The 19,979-nt window shown below is 38.7% G+C and overlaps 1 protein-coding gene across 2 annotated transcripts in view; it reads left to right on the top strand.

Moving 5' to 3' along the window:
• The first annotated feature begins 16 nt into the window (after nucleotides 1–16).
• NDUFB11 (NADH:ubiquinone oxidoreductase subunit B11) overlaps nucleotides 17–19,979 on the top strand; it is a 71,748-nt gene continuing 51,785 nt past the window's right edge. The window contains exon 1 of one of the 2 annotated variants that reach the window (XM_034433945.3): nucleotides 17–1,650. In XM_034433945.3, the coding sequence (XP_034289836.2) occupies nucleotides 1,459–1,650 (192 nt within the window). In that variant the 5' untranslated portion in view covers nucleotides 17–1,458. Of the gene's footprint in view, nucleotides 1,651–12,515; nucleotides 12,681–19,979 lie in introns of those variants that run through there. The other variant, XM_087888721.1, reaches the window with a different exon arrangement.

Here is a 19,979-nt window from a genome sequence, read left to right as displayed (position 1 = left end):
CCGCCCGCTCTGGGTTAGGATTGGTAGGAGACTCCGTCGCTCGAGCTCTGGTTTCCTCGCTCGCCTTTCTCGCGCCCGGCTCCTCTTGAAGCTGGTCCTCCCGAACTGCTGGGAGAGTTTGCTTTGATTTCGTTTCTTTGTCGGCAGTTATACGAATATTATGCAGTTATTATTATTAGGCAATATTTTTTGGGTTAGTTGGGGCCTTCGAAAGATCGGCTCCTGTTTGCAAAAACTTCTGCAAAAGGAGCAGGAATGCCCAGCTGTGCGGACCAGCTCAGTAATACAGTAACCATCCGTTTCTGCCCCAAAGGTGCTTTTTCAGGAGGCAACTGGACTTTCTTGGTTTTTTTTCTTTGAAGACGTTTCGCTTCTGATCCAAGAAGCATCTTCACTCTGACAGGATAGTGGGGAAGCTTCTCAGAGCTGAAGAAGCTTCTTGGATGAGAAGCGAAACGTCTTCAAAGAAAAAAAACAAACAAGAAATTCCAGTTGCCTCCTGAAAAAGCACCTTTGGGACAACCATGACCTGGATGACTGAGAATCTAGAGACATCCGTTTCTGTATTAATTGCCTGCGTGTCATATTGAACAGCACACTTAACTGCACCAGCTAGGTTTGCACTACGCACCAAAACTCACTTCAGTCTAGTACGTTGTGCAAACCTAATCATAAATGGAAAGTTTTGCATCTTTCCTTTAATGATATACAATCTTCCAAAAAGACTTCTCAATCATAATACACTATAAATATGAAATAGTATTTAATGGCACTGGCCTTGAGGAAAGAATAGAGCTGGAGCAAGCGTCAAGGGATGGGGTTTTTTTTTGCCTGTCTCTTCCTAAATTATTTTTGCCATTGTGGAGTCAGAAAGGTATTGTACTTGGAGTAATTAATGTCCACCCCCCCCCCAATGAATTCATGAGACATTTTCTACATAGAATAAAAAAAAAGTTGCACTATTAATAGTTGCAATAAGGAAAATAATTCAGTGAAGTATACTTTTTAAAATAAAGTTACGGGCAGAAACATTCCTTTTTCAGAATAAAAGGGTAGCAGAGGCAATTGCTCTATTACTCACCTGTCAAGTCTACTAGCTTTGCAATGCTAATTCCAGGCCAGTAGAGTAGGGACCATTAGAAGAGAAAGCCATAAGCGGGAGATTTATTTATACGGATAAGCGATCTTTGGAGTTCACTACCAGGTTGCAACAATCTAAATAGTATTTAGTCATACATCATCACAAAGGCTTTTCTCTATCGGGGGCTTTTATTTTATTTTTATTATTTTATTTAAAAAGTCATCTCTCTGCAGTCCCGAGATATCCGTCGGATTTTTCTCTACCACTGCCTTATCCGGACTAAAAAAATAAAATAAATAAAAACAAAAGAGCGTGAAGCATCCGGTTTCCCTCTCCCTGCGCTACTTCCGGAGGAACTGGTTCCGCTTCCGGTTAGGATGTTGACCATGGCGGCGCTGCGGAGGCTGGCGGGCTTGCAGAGGTTGCTGGGGTTACCGGTTCGTGCCGTCTCCTCCGGCCAAACAGCGAATCCCACGGTTTCTGCCCGGATCGTCCCGGTCTCTCGCCCTCTGGACGTGGTTGAGTGGCACCCAATGGAGCAGCAAGAGGAGAAGAGCCCTTTCATCAAGGTGAGAACTGTCAGAGGGGAGAACTAAGAGGGCAGGGGAGCAAAAGGGGCAGCTGAGTACGGGTTTCCTTCCATTTCTGTTTGAAAAGGAGGTGCCATTTCTTTTTTGGAAAGAGACTTCATTTTCTAAGAACGGCTTTCAGCGATATGGTGTCCTCTGGGTAGGTGCGGGCTACAGTTTGCGGGATTCTCAGCCAGATATTTTGGGCAGCGATCTTGTCAACAGGTTTCTGAAATGTAGAAATGCCTATCCTGGAATTATGAGTATTTGATGGCCCCACTTTGTAGCTGCAAAATAGTACTAACCTGTGTCCTGAGGATGTAACTACAGGCATCCTTGACGTATAACAGTTCGTTTAATCACTGCTTGAACATACAATGGCACTGAAAAAAACTGACTGATGACCATTTTTCACACTTATGTACCGTTGCATCATCCCTGTAGTTATATGATTTACATTCGGATGCCTGACAACTGACTTGCATTTATGACATTTTGCAGTGTTCCCGAGTCATGTGATCCCCTTTGACCACCCTCTGACAAGCTATAGGGAAACCAGAGTCACTTTAGCAACCGTGTTACTAATTTAAGAACTGCAGTCATTCACTTAACAAATGTGGTGAGAAAAGTCGTAACATGGGGCAAAACTCACTTAACAAATTTTTCACTTAGCAACTTAAATTTTGGGCTCAAGTGTTAGTCGTCAGTTGAGGATTACCTGGAGTACTGGAGTAAGTGTAGGATAATAAGAGTGTTTGAAGGATTCTGCTCAAGAGTGCATCCTTTATGCATCTTTCAGGATTTGTGTTCCATGGAGAGATGGGAAAACTAGTGCTATATATGTTTTCTTCACTCTGTTAAGTGAAATTGTTACTATGTCTAATTTTAGTCTTTCAGAAACCTGAATTTATTTATTTATTTATTTATTTATTTATTTATTAATTATATTTCTATACCGCCTTTCTCCCGTAGGACTCAAGGCGGTGTACAGTCAAGAAAAATATAGACACACAAACATCATAAAATTGCTAATTAAAATTATTACTTAGTTTGGTCAATTAAATAAAACCCAGAATTAGATAACATTTAAAAAAAAAAATTATTCACATGTTCATATGTTTAGCCCCGCCTGTTGAAACATCAGGGTCTTGAGGGCACAGCGGAAAGCACGGAGATCAGGGATATTCCGTATCTCCGGGGGCAGTTCATTCCAAAGGGTTGGAGCCCTCACAGAGAAGGCCCTCCCCCTGGGAGTCGCCAATCGGCATAATTTGACTGATGGCACCCTGAGTAGTCCCTCCCTGTGAGAACGAACTGGTCGGTGGGATTGCTGATATGATCATTAGAAAGGGTTGTTGAGTTTAGGCTGTAGTTTTGAAACAGTTCTTTCTTTTTTCTTTCTATTTTAGAGAGCCATTATGTCATAGAATTATCATTGGAAAGAATCTTGAAAATCGTCATCTCCAACCCATATTCAGTGCAGTGTGCAACCTCAACATCAGTGGGAGATAGAAGGCTCTTGATTTTTACAAATATTAAACAAATTGCTGTCAACATAAAAGAATCATGAACAAAGACAAATGAATCCGATTTTTCACTCTAGTGTATTGTTTAAATTGAAACCTAAAATAGCACCATAAAATCTAAGTAATATCCACTTGTTGATTAGCATTATGCCATGTATATTTTTATATTATATTAGGCCTTGCTTTTTCACGGTAAAACCCTGGGATTGAATAAGATTAATGCTCATTCTCTCTCGCAGACATGTGGAATGTCTTGGTCAGGTATTTGAGCCTTGGTGGCACAGCAGACTAAAGCACTGTTAAAGTAACACCAGCTGCCTGCAATTATTGCAAGTTCAAATCTCACCAGGCTCAAGGTTGACTCAGCCTTCCATCCTTTCGATGGTAGGTAAAATGAGGACCCAGTTTGTGGGGGCAATAAGCTGACTTTGTATAAAAAAGAACACCGCTTGGCGGGGGCGAAAGCCCTACTAAGCAGGTATATACAAAAGTATGAAGGCTATTGCTTAATGCATTGTAAGCCGCCCTGAGTCTCCGGAAAAGGGCGGCATATAAATCGAACCAATAAATAATAAATATTTAATTCTTAGTTTCATTCCCATTTATAAATCAGTATTTTCACGGTTTGCAGAATTGTTTATGTGAAATATGTATGAGTTCAGTCTTTTAAAATAAAATTCCATTCAATTATATGGGATTTTAACATTCTCACTTATCTGGAAATAAATACTGTCTTGGAAGTTATTTCTCAAGAAACATATTGAAACAAGCTTCGCTTTCATGCAGTGTATTAATCACCAAAATCTCTTTTATATGCCTGCATGACGTAAAAACTAAAAATCAACGAATGATAAACAAATAACTATAGATCTATGTGTGCAGGAGTTCCAAACAGTAGCTAATAAATATGTTCATTGTATCTTATTGTTTAAAAAAAATAGCAACAATGGGATCTTGTAGTGAGCAAATATGAGGTGAACTGTATAATCAAATGTATACAGTATTATTTCAATAGAAGAGTATTTAAATGCTTTTTTTTTTTCTTCCATACAGTTGTGACAAGTTGTAGAGTTTGCCTGGACAATCCCTACAGTTTTACTGGCCAAATTTTTCCAAAGTAGTTTGCCATTGCCTCCTTCCTGTGGCTGAGAGAAAGTAACTAGCCCAAGGTCACCCAGCTAGCTTTGTTCCTCGAAAGTGAAACTAGAACTCATTCTCCCATATTCTAGCTTAATGCTTTAACCACTATATTAAACTGGGTCTCATAAATGTAGCTGGTTGCAAATAATATAAGACAAAAGAGAATTAAAATGAAGGAAGTACAGACAAAAAAATCAGTATGTATAATAAACAATTATTTTTTAACTATACACTTTACTATCTGTTAAAGATAGTTATGAGGTTTGTGAGCATTATATAAACATCTATTCATTAATCAGCTGATTTCTTTTTCATAATCTTAATATGCAATTTAGAGATTGGCTTCCTATCTTACACTAATTCTAGTAGTTTGTTTAAAGCAGCATGTTGTATGAGCCTAAACAAGCCATGGCATAGTGTGAACCTGTCTATATGATTCTCTACTCAGAAATAAAAATTAGTTGAATGCAGCACATATTGGGAGTGGGAGTGGCCCAGAGTTGGTTGGAAGATAGGCACCTATATAAATGTTTTAAATAAATTTTATTTATTTATTAGTTTGATTTATATGCCGCCCTTCTCTGGAGACTCAGGGCAGCTTACAATGCATTAAGCAATCAAATCAAAACTCAACACCAAATATTTTACATAAATAAAATGTGAACTGTTCTTTGTATATATTTTTCTTTTTGCCATACCTAGCCACAACTTCAAAAAGTATAACTTTTTATTAAAAGGGTGATTGTGTCTTCAGTTTTTACCGTGCTTGTAAAATTTATTAAAATCAGCTGTTTTAAAGAAAATAAGAATTGTACTTTATATCTGTATGGAATACCTTTATCTGGTTACAATTATTCAATTGTATGTTTTCAAATGAAAAATTCTAAAAGCAATTCAAACAATAAAATGTAAGGCAGGGAATTCTGAGAGGTCCAACTTTTGGGTGGTTATTATAAAGATAACTACTATCATTGCTAGATTTCTCTTTTCTTGCTGGATCAAAACATACGTTCCAAATCAGAACACCCACTCCACTCAAAGTAATTATTAAGGTAATCTTCTCCAACCCCTTTTGTGGGAGAGATTAAAAAAAAGAAATATTCAGACCTATTAGAATTAAGTAGATGATACTTCATCATCGTTTTAGCCATTGTCCACTGCAGGATGAAAGCCTCTTCCACATGTTTTCAACCAATACAGTTTTTAGCTTTCTTTTGCCAATTGAGCCTGAAATACTTATTGATGTCATTGATCCATCTTGTTGTAGGTCTCTTTCATGGATGCTTTTTATCAAGTGGGATCCATTGTATGACTTGTTCCACCTGCCATCAATTCTTCTTTGTATGTGACCAGCCCATTTCCATTTCAATTCTTTTATTCTCTTGATGATATCATATATTTTTGTTTGTTCTCTAATCCATATGCAGGTCTTTCTATCTTGTCTTGTATTGCCGAGCATGTATATTTCCATGTATCTTTGAGCCACTCAGAGCATTTGTATCGATTGTGAAGTTAGTGTCCATCAGGGTGGATAAAAATCGTTTTTTTAAAAAAATCAAAAAATCAGATTTTTAAAATTTATGGTAAATCGGATTTTTTTTTATTTTTATCATTTATTTTAATAAAATGCTTTTGGAGTAAAAATCTGTCTAAAGATAGTTTTCTATTTAAATAGAAATTATTAATAACATTAATAATTTAGTTTATTCAGCATGAAATGGAGCTTAGTTATGTAGCATGAAGCTGTATATTCTGCAACATTTACATTTTTGGTAAACTCATTGAAAGAATCCAAGCTCTGCAGCTAAACAGGAAACCTTCATTTTGTTTGCAAATAATAATATTAAAGATTCTAACTACCAGCAAGAATGAGTCCTGATGATCTGTCCCCGTCTACACACACACACAAACACAGCCAGCCGAGGGTTAAGAAAGTACTTGGCACGCACACAGGTCATTATCTCAAACTTGGCAACAATATAAGCACCGTCTGCCAAAAGCTTTACTGCAACAGATAACATAACATTACATACGCATTGTAAATAGTCCAGCAAAACAATATCCCTTCGGCAGCTTCAGGCGTTGTTCAAGTGACTAGCCAAAATTAGTTTTTGTTCGTCACGGAGTTTAACAAGCCACCACCCTCTCTTATATAGTCTCTGGGGTGTGGTCCAGTGACTCAGTTCTAATCCCTAGCATGCCTCCTTAACTGCTGCAACTGTTTATCACGCCTTCGTTGGCGTGCATCCAGGAACGACGGCTCTCCTTCCTCGCTCTCATCCGAGACACCTGGCTCCTGGCTAATCTCCTCTCCCTCGGCCGGCACCTGAGACAGTGCCAGAGGGGAGGGGCCTGGAGAGGGAGGTCTGGCTGACTCCTCTCCCTCATGTTCGGAGCCTTCTTCCTCCGATGAGATAGGCTCAGAGGGCGGGGCCACAACACCATATGTTTAAAGAGCACTGTCATTTCAGATCCATCATGGCAGTGCCTGTTAGCAGGCATCCACTCACCTGCTGCCCACCACATCCCTCACCTTGTTGTGTCACTGCCGCATCACCAGCCATCCCATTAAACTGAATGGGACTGTCAGTGAGTCAACAGCAGGTCAGAGAAGAAGCCGCTGCGGGACAGAGATGACAGTTGCTCTTTAAAAATTATGATTTAAATAGAGTTGATTTAAATCGAGCCTTTTTACGATGATTTAAATCAAATCCACCCTGATGTCCATGTTTCACCGGCATATATTAGAGCAGATAGCACACACTGATTGAAAACTTTTCTCTTCAGGCATAGGGGGTGGAAGGTCATTCTTGAAACTTATGCTTAGCTTGCTGAATGCCTGCCAACCACATTTAATACGCTGTTCAATTTTCTTTATTGTATCACCTTCCATTGAGATCCATTGACCAAGGTATACTATATATAGTGGTCTACTACATCTAGTTCTTCTCCAGTTATAAATTTTTTTCTTTCTTTGGTGAATTTATTAAACATAACCTGGCTCTTTTTCAGGTTTATTTTTAAGCCAAATGGTTCTCCTGTTTTGTGAAGCTCTGGTATGTGTCTTTGTAGCTCTTCCGAGTTTTGTGAGAAAAGAACAACACCAGCTGCAAATCTGAAATGGTTTAAATAATGGTTATTTATGATACATGGATAGTGATTAGATGAACCCATTATGTTAAGATGTAATTTGCTTTTATCACCACTTGTTGAAAAAAGCCGCAGTGATTTAATGTGATGCATGAGCTCAGCCAATATGGGGTTTCTTTTACTCTTCTGTAACATTGGATATCTTTGCTTATTTTGGTTGTTCTTTGTAATGGACAACTGAGCCTCTCTACAGACAAGCACCAGGTTTTTTTCCTTGCAGAAAAGAGAAACAAGGAATGTGGAAGCTTTACTGTCTACTCGGGCATGGAGTTCTGACACTGGTCACCAAGTTGTCATGGTAGAATCGTCCCTTTCCATTTTGTTCCCCTGCAGGGATTTTTTTAGGCTGTAACCGCAACAAGAGCTTTTCTTTCTTTTAGTGGAAGAAAAAGATAGGAGGTTTGCTTCCAGTCTTATAGCCAAGGCCAAAAAGCTCCTGCAGTCTTTCCCTATACATTTGGAAGGCACTGTTAAAGAAAGGTAAAGGTTAAAGAAAGCTGTTTTCAAACAGATTCATAGAAAAATAAAAAATCCGTTTTCCCCTTAGCAATTTGACTGGATGTATTTTGTTGGGGGATTTAAAGCATTAAAGTTCTGTGTAGGTTTTATTCATAAAGGGTTTTGTGGTTCGATTTTCTTCTTTTAGTTCATATTTTATATTTTATGTTTAAGTTTTAAAGCACTGTTTTTTAATACCATAATAATTTATTATTAAAAGTGGTTGTGTATGCCATCCCTGCGTGAAGGACAATCAATCTGTGTCCTGTGTTTCTGGTACAAGACTGCCAATACTAATTTCACTTAATTCAGCCTTCTGCTAGAGATAGAAAAAATGTCATTTAAAAATAAAGACAAGAGTTCCTGGACTAGAAAAGAATAATGTTTTTCCCTTTGAAAAAGGGAAGAGAAGCAGAAGACCTTTGCTTCTGGGCGATTTTATTTCTGTAGAAATACATAACGGATTTTAGCCAGGAATTTGTGTTAAGGTCTTGATTTATGTTTCTCTCTAGTGCAAGTCTCATTGTCTCACGTTCATAGTTCCCTGAACTTAGAATATTATGGTTTATATCATTCTTGAATCAGTTCCATGATTTTTCTTTATAGTTTCCTTGTGATCTATGATTTAATTTGGAATCCAACATGGTTTTCTTTGGTTAGTGTGGTAGGAATCACCCCATTTGTAGCAGATCAATGTCATTTTATAGTCTGACTGAAACATTCCGTTCCTTTTGGATTTTTCTTGTTTAATACCGTGTTTCCCCGAAAATAAGACCCTGTCTTATATTTTATTGAACCCTGAAATAAGCACTTGCCCTTATCGCCATGCACTCAAAAGCCCAATTGGGCTTATTATCAGGGGGTGGTTTATTTTGGGGGAAACAGGGTATTGAATGCAGATTTCACTATCCTTTGAATCTCAAGGTTTTAGCTCCAATAATAAGCTAGGAACTTTTAAAGAGCTAAGTGGATACTGTACACTTAAATGAATGCTATTAAAAATAACCTTTAGAAGTCATTGGGAGATTAAGTCAGCTTTCCAATGGCTAACCCTCTTATATAACTTATTACTATGGTTATATTATTTTGTAGTCCTTGGCCTTTTCGGAGATGAGTATTCTTGAGCCAGTATTTGCTTTCCAATTTGTAGACTTTTACGACAATAAATATTCATTGTTAGCTTTAAAGAATATATGGGGTTCAGGCTTGACTTGTGGAGTCCTTTGTGCTCTTTGAACTTGGCTTTTTTTCTGAAGATGTTTCATTACCCAACAAGGTAACATCATCAGTGCCAGAAGGAAGTGGGGTTTCCTCTCTGTTTATATACGGGTAGTCCTTGACTTACAACCACAATTGAGTCCAAAATTTCTGTTGCTAAATGAGACAGTTGTTAAGTGGGTTTTGCCTCATTTTATGATCTTTCTTGCCACGGTTGTTAAGTGAATCCCTGCAATTGTTAAGTTAATAACATAATTGTTAAGTGAATCTGGCTTCCCCATTAACTTTCTTTGTCAGAAGGTCATAAAAGGTCACATGACCCTGGAACACTGCAACCGTCATAAATATGAGCCAGTTGCCAAATGTCTGAATTTTGATCGCGTGACTGTGGGGATGCTGCAAAGGGTCGTAAGTGTGAAAAATAGTCATAAGTCACTTTTTTCAGTGCCATTATAACTTTGGTCACTGAACAAATGTTTTTAAGTGGAGAATTACCTGTACAGTAGCTTGCCCTGTCATAGTTGGTGTAGTATTGTTTTTTCCTTTGTAGTTCCTTAATTAGGCTGATTGATTAAGCAGCAGCCTAACCTTGAATCACCTTAATTCAACAACCAGATGCCAACCATGGTATCCAGCAAATCAAGAAACTACCTGGGGGGGGAACCCCATCCTGGAGTTATTGTCATGCAATAAACAGAAGATTTTCTTACTTCTTCCAGGCTTCTTTATAATGTTGAATTATAGCATTATAACATCCCTTTGTTAAATTTCATGAGTTAAGGACCAACTGGAACTCTTGGCTTCTCAGTTACATCCGCTGATCTTGGAATAGCTGTTACATCTGGCCACATGGTGGTGCTGTTACTCCATGTGCCATTATAACTGGGGTTTTTGTTTTGTTTTTAATTGCTATAGCATGTGTGATAGTTGATCCTGGCCTCTTATGTAGCTTTGGTGCCTGAAGGAAATTTTAAGTAGCAGGGCAAGAGAGCAAGCAATTCACCTTTACCATTACCTTTATTGAAATGTTTGATTCAGAGTCATCTCATTGTCTGGTTAAGTGAGACAAGAGCTAAAAGGACATCATAATATCCATTGCGTTTAGCGAGAATTGTAGCTATTTGCTACTAGATGGGAAAATGTATTATTGGAGGTTGCTTAGTTCTCTCTTATCCATGTATGTTTTTCCCCCATTGCTATAACTTTGGCATCCTCTCTCAGTTTCAGTTAACTAAAATAATTTTCTTTGTTCCTGTTTCTCTAATTTCTCTCTCTCTCTTCAATATGGATTGTTGTCTGATTGCAGGTAAAAAGAAACTTTACAGGAAAGCATGATGGTTTGCTTACAGTAGGTGCTAGAGAGCCAATGAATACAGATTGTTACCTATTCAGGCATTTTAGTGGAATTTTCTCCTCCTGAGAAATTATGTCAACATTTGCAAAGAGCACACACATCTCTACTTGACAAGATGCAGGGAAATGAAAACCTCAAATGCGTTACAAGATTTTGACAAAGACTGTCTAACTGAATGTGATGTTGAAAAATCCATGTTTTGTCTCTTGAATGAGCAACTAAATATATATGGTTTTCTCACCTGACTCAGGAAACTAGAAACCATCTCCACTTGTTTCTTGATTTGCAGGGCCCAAAGCTACTGAGAATAAAATAACGGGGATGGTAGAATTTAAGACTGCTGGGGATCTTGGAAAGTTCTTTGACTATGAGTTAGTTTTCTATATCCCACACCTTACAATTTTTTTTTTTAATCAGTACTGGTATCTCTACGATACTGGTATTCATTTGTATACAGTTGAATTCATTTGGAGCTGAATTTCCAACTGGCTACTGATGAAGTACAGCTTCAGCAGCAGTTTAGCATAAAATAAGTGAAATTATTTGCATTAGCCAGTACACACTACTCATGGCTGTACAATTTTCCTGACTCCAGACATTTATCATCCTATATATTTAACCAAATATCATTTCTAGTTTATAGAAAGGTAGGATTGTGTGGGCTGTGGGGTTTTTCCATTAGTATTATGTACCCAGTGCTATGAATGTTTCTGTTGAGTACTACATAATATCCTACTGTGAATATAAAATTGTGTTATGTAATTTCTCAAATAGTACATCAGGAAGTGTTCCTCTGATTTTTGCCTTTGTGGGAATATATAAAATCAACTGTAGTGATTTGTAAACTATAGCTTTTAGTTTAATGTGTTTTAAACTATTTAAAAGCCTTGGAGAATAAAAATATCCTTTCCTACATCTGAAAAAATAATAAAGCAGGCATCAGGCATTGCTAAGAAAGGCATTTGGTAATAGAAGGCCAGAACTGAAAAAGAAGACTGTCAATTGAATTAAAACCTCTACAATTTAGTCAGATATTTCTTTCACAAAATATCGACGGTTATATGAACAAAGGTGGAAAGATTTGACTTTACCCACAATGGAGGAATGATAGTGCAGATGATGGAAGCTCATGAAATGTTCAATTTGACTGCTCTAGAGAAAGGACATTGTATAAATTTAATGGTGATTGGAAATCTCTTATTGACTTTTTATGGGAAGTAAAATAAGTCATAATATATTGTTTTGAGGATTAGATTAAAAATAATAAATTATGGAGAAAATGTAAACAATGCCATATTTATTTAAATTGGTTTGCCACTCATCACACCACAAGTCAAACTCTATAACTATAAAAAAGATTATTTTATATTTTTTACTTATAACAGCTGCTAGAGAAAATATGAAGTCACTCTTTTACCATTCTTTTTTTTTTCTTTTCTTTGATTACTGCACCTTTGTCTTTACTCTTTTGTTTTTTCTTTTATTTTTCCTTTTTTCCATTTTAAATATTCTGGTTAGTTTTTATTCTGCTTTAAAATTTTCATTTAAAATGAAGTTTCTTCCACAAAATGGTCCCTTTGTCTGTTATCCTTTCTGAATAGGTTTCTGATTTTCTATCTCAGTTGCTTTATTATTATGATAACCACAAACTTTCCTATACCGTAGTATTGAAGTTGATGTCTGGTAGGTAGGTGAACAGCATTTTCTCTGCGAAAGTAATGAGTTTTGAGACCCACTGTTTCCATCACTATGGTGATAGTGAAGCCATTATGATGCTGTGCTGTTTTAAGGGGCAATATCCTTGAAAGTTAGGTTACTGTCCCCAGAATAATCTATGAATTTGACCAAAGTTGGGATGAAATTAAGGCTTTCCTATAGTTATGAGAGATGAAAAATAGTATCTTTACATAGATTTTTTTTTTATGCTGTTTCTGAGAATACCTTAGAGCAGGGGTCCCTAACCTCCAGTCTGTAGACCGGCATCATGACGCAACATGCCAGCAACTGGGCCACGCAAACAAGGGAAGCCCCATCCGCGGGATGTAGACAGCATGCAAAACCACGCCCCCTCCAGTCCATGGAAAAACACTTCTCCACCAAATCGGTCCCTGGTGCCCAAAAGCTTGGGGGCCGCTGCCTTAGAGGTAATACTGTTTCTCATGATGGCTGAAGTTTAGGAGATTTCCAGAGAAATCATCTGAGTTTTGAGTTCTTCAGAGAAAACTCATATTTGTGCTGTTGTTGATTGAGGTAATAATCTCAATCAAGATTGAGGTAATAGAAGTTGTAGAGGTAATAGTCATGCTTCTTTAACACCATCAGTAGATACTGATACTGATAAATAAATTTTAAGTTATGTGAATTATGTTTTAAAAGGGAGTTCCTGTGTGGGCTGGAACGTTGGTGTAGTTCTGTCATTGACTGCCGTCCATTAACAAATGGGCTGTTGTATGGTACAAGGGGATAGGTTAGGTTACTGATTGCTTAGTTTAGGAAAAGGGATGTTATGTTTAGATATTAATATAGTTAAAAGAAATATAAGTATCTAGGTGGAGAAAATGGGTAGATTATGAGTAGAATAAATGCCAAATTAGGATCTATTATATAGTTTTTAGTCGAATGCTGTTAAATGTATAGTATACAAGGGATATAATAATAATGTTAGGAAGAAATGTATAGCACATAGGGGGTGGTGTATAAGGGTGGTAAAGTATTATATAATGTGATATTAATTTGGATTTCATCTTGAAGAAGCCATAGGGGGAGGGGAGGGGGAGGGTGGTTGGGGGGGAAAGGGGGGGGGAAATCTGTATTTGAAAAACTTTTTCAATAAAAAAAAAACACATTGGGCTGTTGTATCATGTATTCATACACTTCTGAATAACCATCAGGGGCAGCCCTGTTCTTAGCATAATAAACAAATGCTGTGTTTGTTAAAGATCACGCAGAACACTAAGTGATCATGTATTTTGTTTGATTTTTGACTTGTAAATTGCTCATATATAGCTAATTGTAGCTTTTGCAGTAAAAGTAATAGAAACCATGACATAGCAAGGTACAGGACTGCAGTCAAGCAAGAAAGAATAAGGATGAAAGGGAAAAAGGCTCAATTGCATTATAGTTTCAGGAAAGAGTGGAAAGTAAATTGCAGGGAAAGAAGATTATTTGTAATTGAGTTCTGAAATCCCATCTGCCCCCGATTCTTTTGGGAACAAAGTTTTCAAGATTAATTGAAACTGTACAGTGCTTTCATTGTGTCTCCTGCTTCATTTATAAGTACACTTCCTTTCCCATCCTTCATCCCTCAGATCTGGGCACGGTACCAACTGCATCTTGACACCTTTGATCTACTTTCCTTTTTCAAATCTCATTTCTAATCCTTGCATGGTACTATGTGGGTCAGATGAAACATAGCAATGCAGGTATAAGATTTACTGAATACACAAAGGAAACTTTTACTGTAGCCAGACTTTGCAGCTTCTTGTTTCTCAGAAATGTGCGGTGGCTATATTGGGATAGAGAATTATCCATATTTTAAGATGTCACAGAGGTTTTGTGCTTGCTATGCTTGCTGAAATAGGGACACTAATTTTGTCTACAAGCCCTTTTTAATACTTTCCTACTTGGCCTATGGTGAGAACCCCAATTCCTAGTGTTAAAGAGCAGCCGTGGCTTTGCAGGGTACGACAACTCTTGGTGCTCTGTTGGATGGGATTCAGAGCCAGCATATCTATTGGATGGACAGCTGAGATCCAGGCTTCTTGGAAGCATTGAACAGCTGGCTGATTGCTTCCCTCCCAGAGAGGCATTCCTACTGGAGCATCTGCCTACTGCACCTGTGCTGCTTTTCCCTGTTCCATTTGAGTTCCATTGAAAGAAAAAGCTGGATCTGATCCAGGTTAAAACTTTACACCTAAGAATACAACATAAATGGTGTCGTTCTCCCACTGATCGAAACAGGAGCACCTGTTGCTTGCATACCTTTTATTCAGTCCCGTAGTATTTGCGCAGGGGAATATGGAAATGTGAGCTTTGAATGGTGAAAATGCCATCCCCTAACTCTGACCTCAAGAAGTATGTCCTTAGAGGTGCTGATTGAGTGATTGCTTCTGAACAAGACTGTAGGAGCAACGTAAGACAACCATGATCCAGGGGAATTACATCACTAAGTGAGACAACAGGAGTTCGAAATGGGACAACTCGCCAGAGCCAACTTGTCATGGCCAACTCACCATAGGACAACTTGCCACGGGACAACTCGTTGCGGGACAATTTAACAATTCTATTTATTTATTTAAAATAAATAAATTATTCTAATTTTTGCCATTCATATTTCATTCTGTCCCTCCTTTTGCATCCTTTTTTTAATGATTCTTTTCCACTATTTCTTTGCTATTAGTGTAACTCTTGTCCTGCAACGAGTTGACTGTGGCAAGTTGTCCCGCAGCAGATTGACCGTGGCAAGTTAACCATGGTGAGATGGCCGTGGCGAGTTGGCGTGTCATAGACCCCAGGAGTTTGCCAGAAGGACCAGTGGAGAAGCTCCTAAAAATTTTTTCCTGTAAATCGAGAGCTGGTATTTGGCTAATCTGACAGCCTACCAAGAGAGCAAGAAGCACTAAAAGTCTTTCTACTCGTTGTGCCCCAGTAAGCAAAAATGAAGTTGAATGAATAAATGTCAACAACTGTGACTTGCAACTGGTTGCTTAGCGACCATTTTAAATTAAGACAGACCCCCCAAAAAGTAACTTACAACCCAGATTCAAAGTTCTGGCGGCCACCCCCCATCCACATGCTCATATTTTGGGTGCTCAGCAACTGGCCTGCATTTTGCAGCCGTTTGCAGCATCCCTCGGTCATGTGAATGTGGTTTACATTTTTTGCCAGAAACCAGACAATGAATAGAATAGAATAGAATAACAGAGTTGGAAGGGACCTTGGAGGTCTTCTAGTCTAACCCCCTGCCCAGGCAGGAAACCCCACATCCATGATGGTGAACCACAGGTGGCACGCATAGCCATATCGGTGGGCACATGAGCTTAGCTCCGGCACACAAGCGCGCGCCTGCCAGCTGATTTTCAGGCCTTCTGGGTCTACCAGAAGTAGGGAAACTGGCTGTTTCCTGCCTCCGGAGGGCCTTGGGTGGGGGGGGAAGACCCGTTTTTCTCTCTCCCCAGGCTCCAGAGCCTTTCTAGGAGTCTGGGGAGGGTGAAAAGGGCCTCTCCCCCCCACCCCGGAGACTCTCCGGAGACCGAAAACAGCCCATTTGCCAACTTCCGGTGGGCACATAAAATTATGGCTGTGGGCACGCACGGGCGCCCCCTCCCCTCACTCCTGGCACGCGATGGCAAAAAGGTTAGCCATCACTGCCCTACATCACTTCAGACAAATGGTTATCCAACATCTTAAAAATTTCCCATGTTGGAGCATTCACAACTTCTGCAGGCAAGTTGTTCCACTTATTAATTGTTCTGTCAGGAAATTTCTCCTTAGTTCTAAATTGCTTCTCTCCTTGATTAGTTTCCACCCATTGCTTCTTGTTCTACCCTCAGGGGCTTTGAAGAATAGTTTGACTCCTTCTTCTTTGTGGCAACCCCTGAGATATTGGAACACTGCTATCATGTCTCCCCTAGTCCTTCTCTTCATTAAACTAGACATACCCAGTTCCTGCAACTGTTCTTCATACATTTTAGCCTCCAGTCCCCTAATCATCTTGGTTGCTCTTCTTTGCACTCTTTCTTGAGTCTCAACATCTTTTTTACATCGTGGCAACCAAAACTGAATGCAATATTCCAAGTGTGGCCTTACCAAGGCATTATCAAGTGGTATTAACACTTCAAGTGATCTTGATTCTATCCTTCTGTTTATGCAATGGGCTCACTTAACCACCAAGATGCTCACTTAACTGCCACACACATAAAAAAAAATATCATAAAATTGTGTCAGTCACGCGATGACCCAATTAACAACCAGCGTGACTTAAGACCATAATTCTAGGCTCAATTATTGTCGTAAGTTGTGGACCAACTATATACTCCTACTTTCAAACAAGCCGACATATATATGCAGTAAATACCGGTTTGTACATTTCCTTGAAGAATCAGGCAAAGGATTGGAGCACTTAAGCTGTTGAGAAAAGATGAGGATTTATCAGTTGTACAAGGAGATTGTACAACAGAAGCTGACAGTAAAAGCAGTTTCAGTTCAGGAAAACAACCAAAACAGAGGATTAACACCAATAACTGAGAATAACAACTAGAAGGATAGGGTGCGGATGATATTCTGTACTGTGGGAACTGAGAAACAATTTTTAGAGATGAAACATGTCCTGAGCATTTAGCAGGAAGAAAGAAAAAAAAACCCATCATAGTAAATTTACAAAGGGCAGAAATGTACTCTGTAAGAAGGCTAAGAGAAAAGCAGTGATCATTTGTGACTCACTACAGGAAGGAATCCAAACAAATAAAATGATAAAATAAATAATAATAATAATAAAAAAAAAACAGCACACCTCTTCATGAGCAATCAACACCCAGATAAGCAGGGTGAACACCAGGAGAGCAATCCAGCAGTAAATAATACTCTAATCAAGGAACTACCAGCTCAAGTAGTAAACAACAGCCTAATCAAGGAACTACCAAGGAGAAAAAAAAACCTTCAGCACTGTCAGGCAAGCTGCTGTCTATAAACACCCTGCACTTCTAGCACTGAAGAATGAATGGGGTTATACTTCCGCCTTAGGCTAATGAGCAACTGGGGATCTTCTTGGAGTCATAGCTCCTGCTTCAGGAGCTGGTGACCTCTGTGGCTAGGAAGGCCATTGACCAAATCCTTCTTTTTTTCCCCCCTTTTTACTGTGTTGTTATAAATCTTGACATATTGCATTGTTTCAGTACAGTGATGTTTATATAATTAAAGATTATTGGCATGCCATTATTATAACTTACAGCACAGAGTACTGAAAATAGGGGAAAGAAAAAAGTATTCTACATATCACCCACAATTTCAGATATCAGCCTCCCAAAGATAACATAATTTGGCTTTTTCATTCAAAATTGAATATTATACTGAAAAAAGAACTGCTGTGACTCACATCAAAGTATTCATTATATGATAAAGATTTTAATCTTAAATTACTTAATATTAAATATTAATACTACTAAACTAAATATTAAATATAGTTGTCAGTCATCCAGAGTCCGTATATATGAATTGCATAGCCATATAAATGTATTAAATAAATAGTCTCAATTGTTTCTTCCTAGATGTGTGTGTGTGAGTGTGTGTTAAAGGGTTATGTGAGGGAGAGAGGGAGGGAGGGAAGAAAAAAGAAAATAAAGAACAAAAATGGCTTCTGATTTCCTCCTTTTTATAGTTCTGCTAATTTGCAATATCTGTAGGCATTTAGAACCATTAGAAGCTATATTATATTTGCCCTGCTGTGTAATGTCTTGAATGTATGACTTTTGGCTTAATTTTTGGCTTAAATTAAATATACACTTCTATTGTGTATATACAGTATATACTGTATCCGTGATGGTGAACCTATGGCACATGTGCCACAGGTGGCATGCCGAGCCCTCTCTGCAGGCACGCCAGCTGTCGCCCCAGCCCTGCTCCACCTGCTTTGGGCACTCGGCACCAAAAAGGTTAACCATCACTGGTATATACACTATTAGTTTTGCCATTGATGTTTATCCCTCAAATTTTAAATTTCAAATCAGACTTGTTGGAATTGTATCTTTTTTCCATGTTGAGCAAAATTTATTCTTGCTGCTATAAACATGTATCTCATTAAATTATGATGTTGATTTTCTGTGAGTATACCTAGTAAGAAAAGTTGTAGTTTCATTTCAAATGTAAATGCCAAGAATGTCTGTATTCTACAAGATATGTTTTTCATGTAGCAAAAGCTTCCTTCAGTTTCATGACATTTTCAACTGTTATAATTAGTGCACCCATTGTGCCCATAGCTAGACTGGGAAAACAATCACTGATGCTTTATTCATCTTATATTTGGACTGTTGCAATGTGATCTATATGGGCCTGTCCATGAAGGCCACTCAGGAGCTGCAGCTAATCCAGAACACAGTGGCAAAGGCAGTTAGGAACATGTTATAGCATACCCATGTAAGAGCATTGTTTTGTGAGCTTCCTTGCTTACCAGTAAGTTTTCAGGAACACTTTAAGATGCTAGTTATCATGTATAAAACCCTTCAGGGCATAAGATCTAGTGGTTTATGGGACCAGCTATAGTCCATATTGTGGTGGGATTCAAAATTTTTTACTACCGGTTCTGTGGGCATGGTTTGGTGGGTGTGGCATGGCTTGGTGGGCGTGGCTTGGTGGGCATGGCAGGGGAAGGATACTGTAAAATCTCCATTCCGTCCCCACTCTGCAAAATCCCCATTTCTTCCCGATCAGCTGGGACTCAGGAGGTAGAGAATGGATGGGGGCGGGGCCAGTCAGAGGTGGCATTTACCGGTTCTCCAAACTACTCAAAATTTCCGCTACCGGTTCTCCAGAGCTAGTCAGAACTTGCTGAATACCACCTCTGATTCCATAGTTTCCATACGTCCTATATAATCAACGTGTTTTGGCTCTCCTTGATTAGACATGAAACTTAATGGAATCCAGGTAAGCTGCCCCATCTGTCATAGCACCTCCTCTCTGGAATGATCTCCCCCCAGAGCTTGTATAGCTCTTACCCTAACTCAATTTAAAGAAACACTTTAAACCTGGTTTTTTTCCCCCCAGGCCTCGAGTTAGTGGTTGGTGGATGTATTGATGATATTTATTTATTTTATAAAATTTGTATGCCGCCCTATCTCCAAGGTCTCAGGGCAGCTCACAACGACAATCGACCAAGCGACTGTTAAAAACAACAAATATACACAAAAGAATAAAGTTTTTTAAAAAATTTAAAATATACTACCCCATCAGTCCAGGCCGGGGGACATAAATAGCCAGGTTTTCAATTCACGGCGGAAGGTGCGAAGGTCAGGGGCCAACCGGAGCCCCAGGGGGAGTTGATTCCAAAGGGTGGGGGCGCTCACAGAGAAGGCTCTACCCCTGGGAGTCGCCAGCCGACATTGTCTAGTCAACAGCACCCTGAGTAGGCCCTCTCTGTGAGAGCACACCGGGCGATAAGAAGTTGACGCTGGTTGCAGATGGTCCGACAAATAGCCTGGGCCTAAGCCATGAAGGGCTTTATAGGTTAACACCAGCATCTTGAATCTCCTTGAATTTGTTTTGTTAGTGTTGATGTGCTTTTTCCAGGTGTTTGTTTTGTAGAATATTTGTATTATTATGTTGGTCTTATCTTTTACGCTACTTTAAAGTTGGAGAGCCTATACATTGAATACATTTAATAAATAAGCAATTATGTGATATGTTGAAGAAAGAAAGATAAATGCACTGTTGATTTGTACCAAGAAAAATAT

Source organism: Pantherophis guttatus, chromosome 2, assembly GCF_059756535.1.
Source record: "Pantherophis guttatus breed Tessera chromosome 2, ASM5975653v1, whole genome shotgun sequence".
Taxonomy (NCBI): Eukaryota; Metazoa; Chordata; class Lepidosauria; order Squamata; family Colubridae; genus Pantherophis; species Pantherophis guttatus.
The sequence above is the reverse complement of the archived record's forward strand: the minus strand, read 5'-3'. Positions and strand labels throughout refer to the sequence as shown.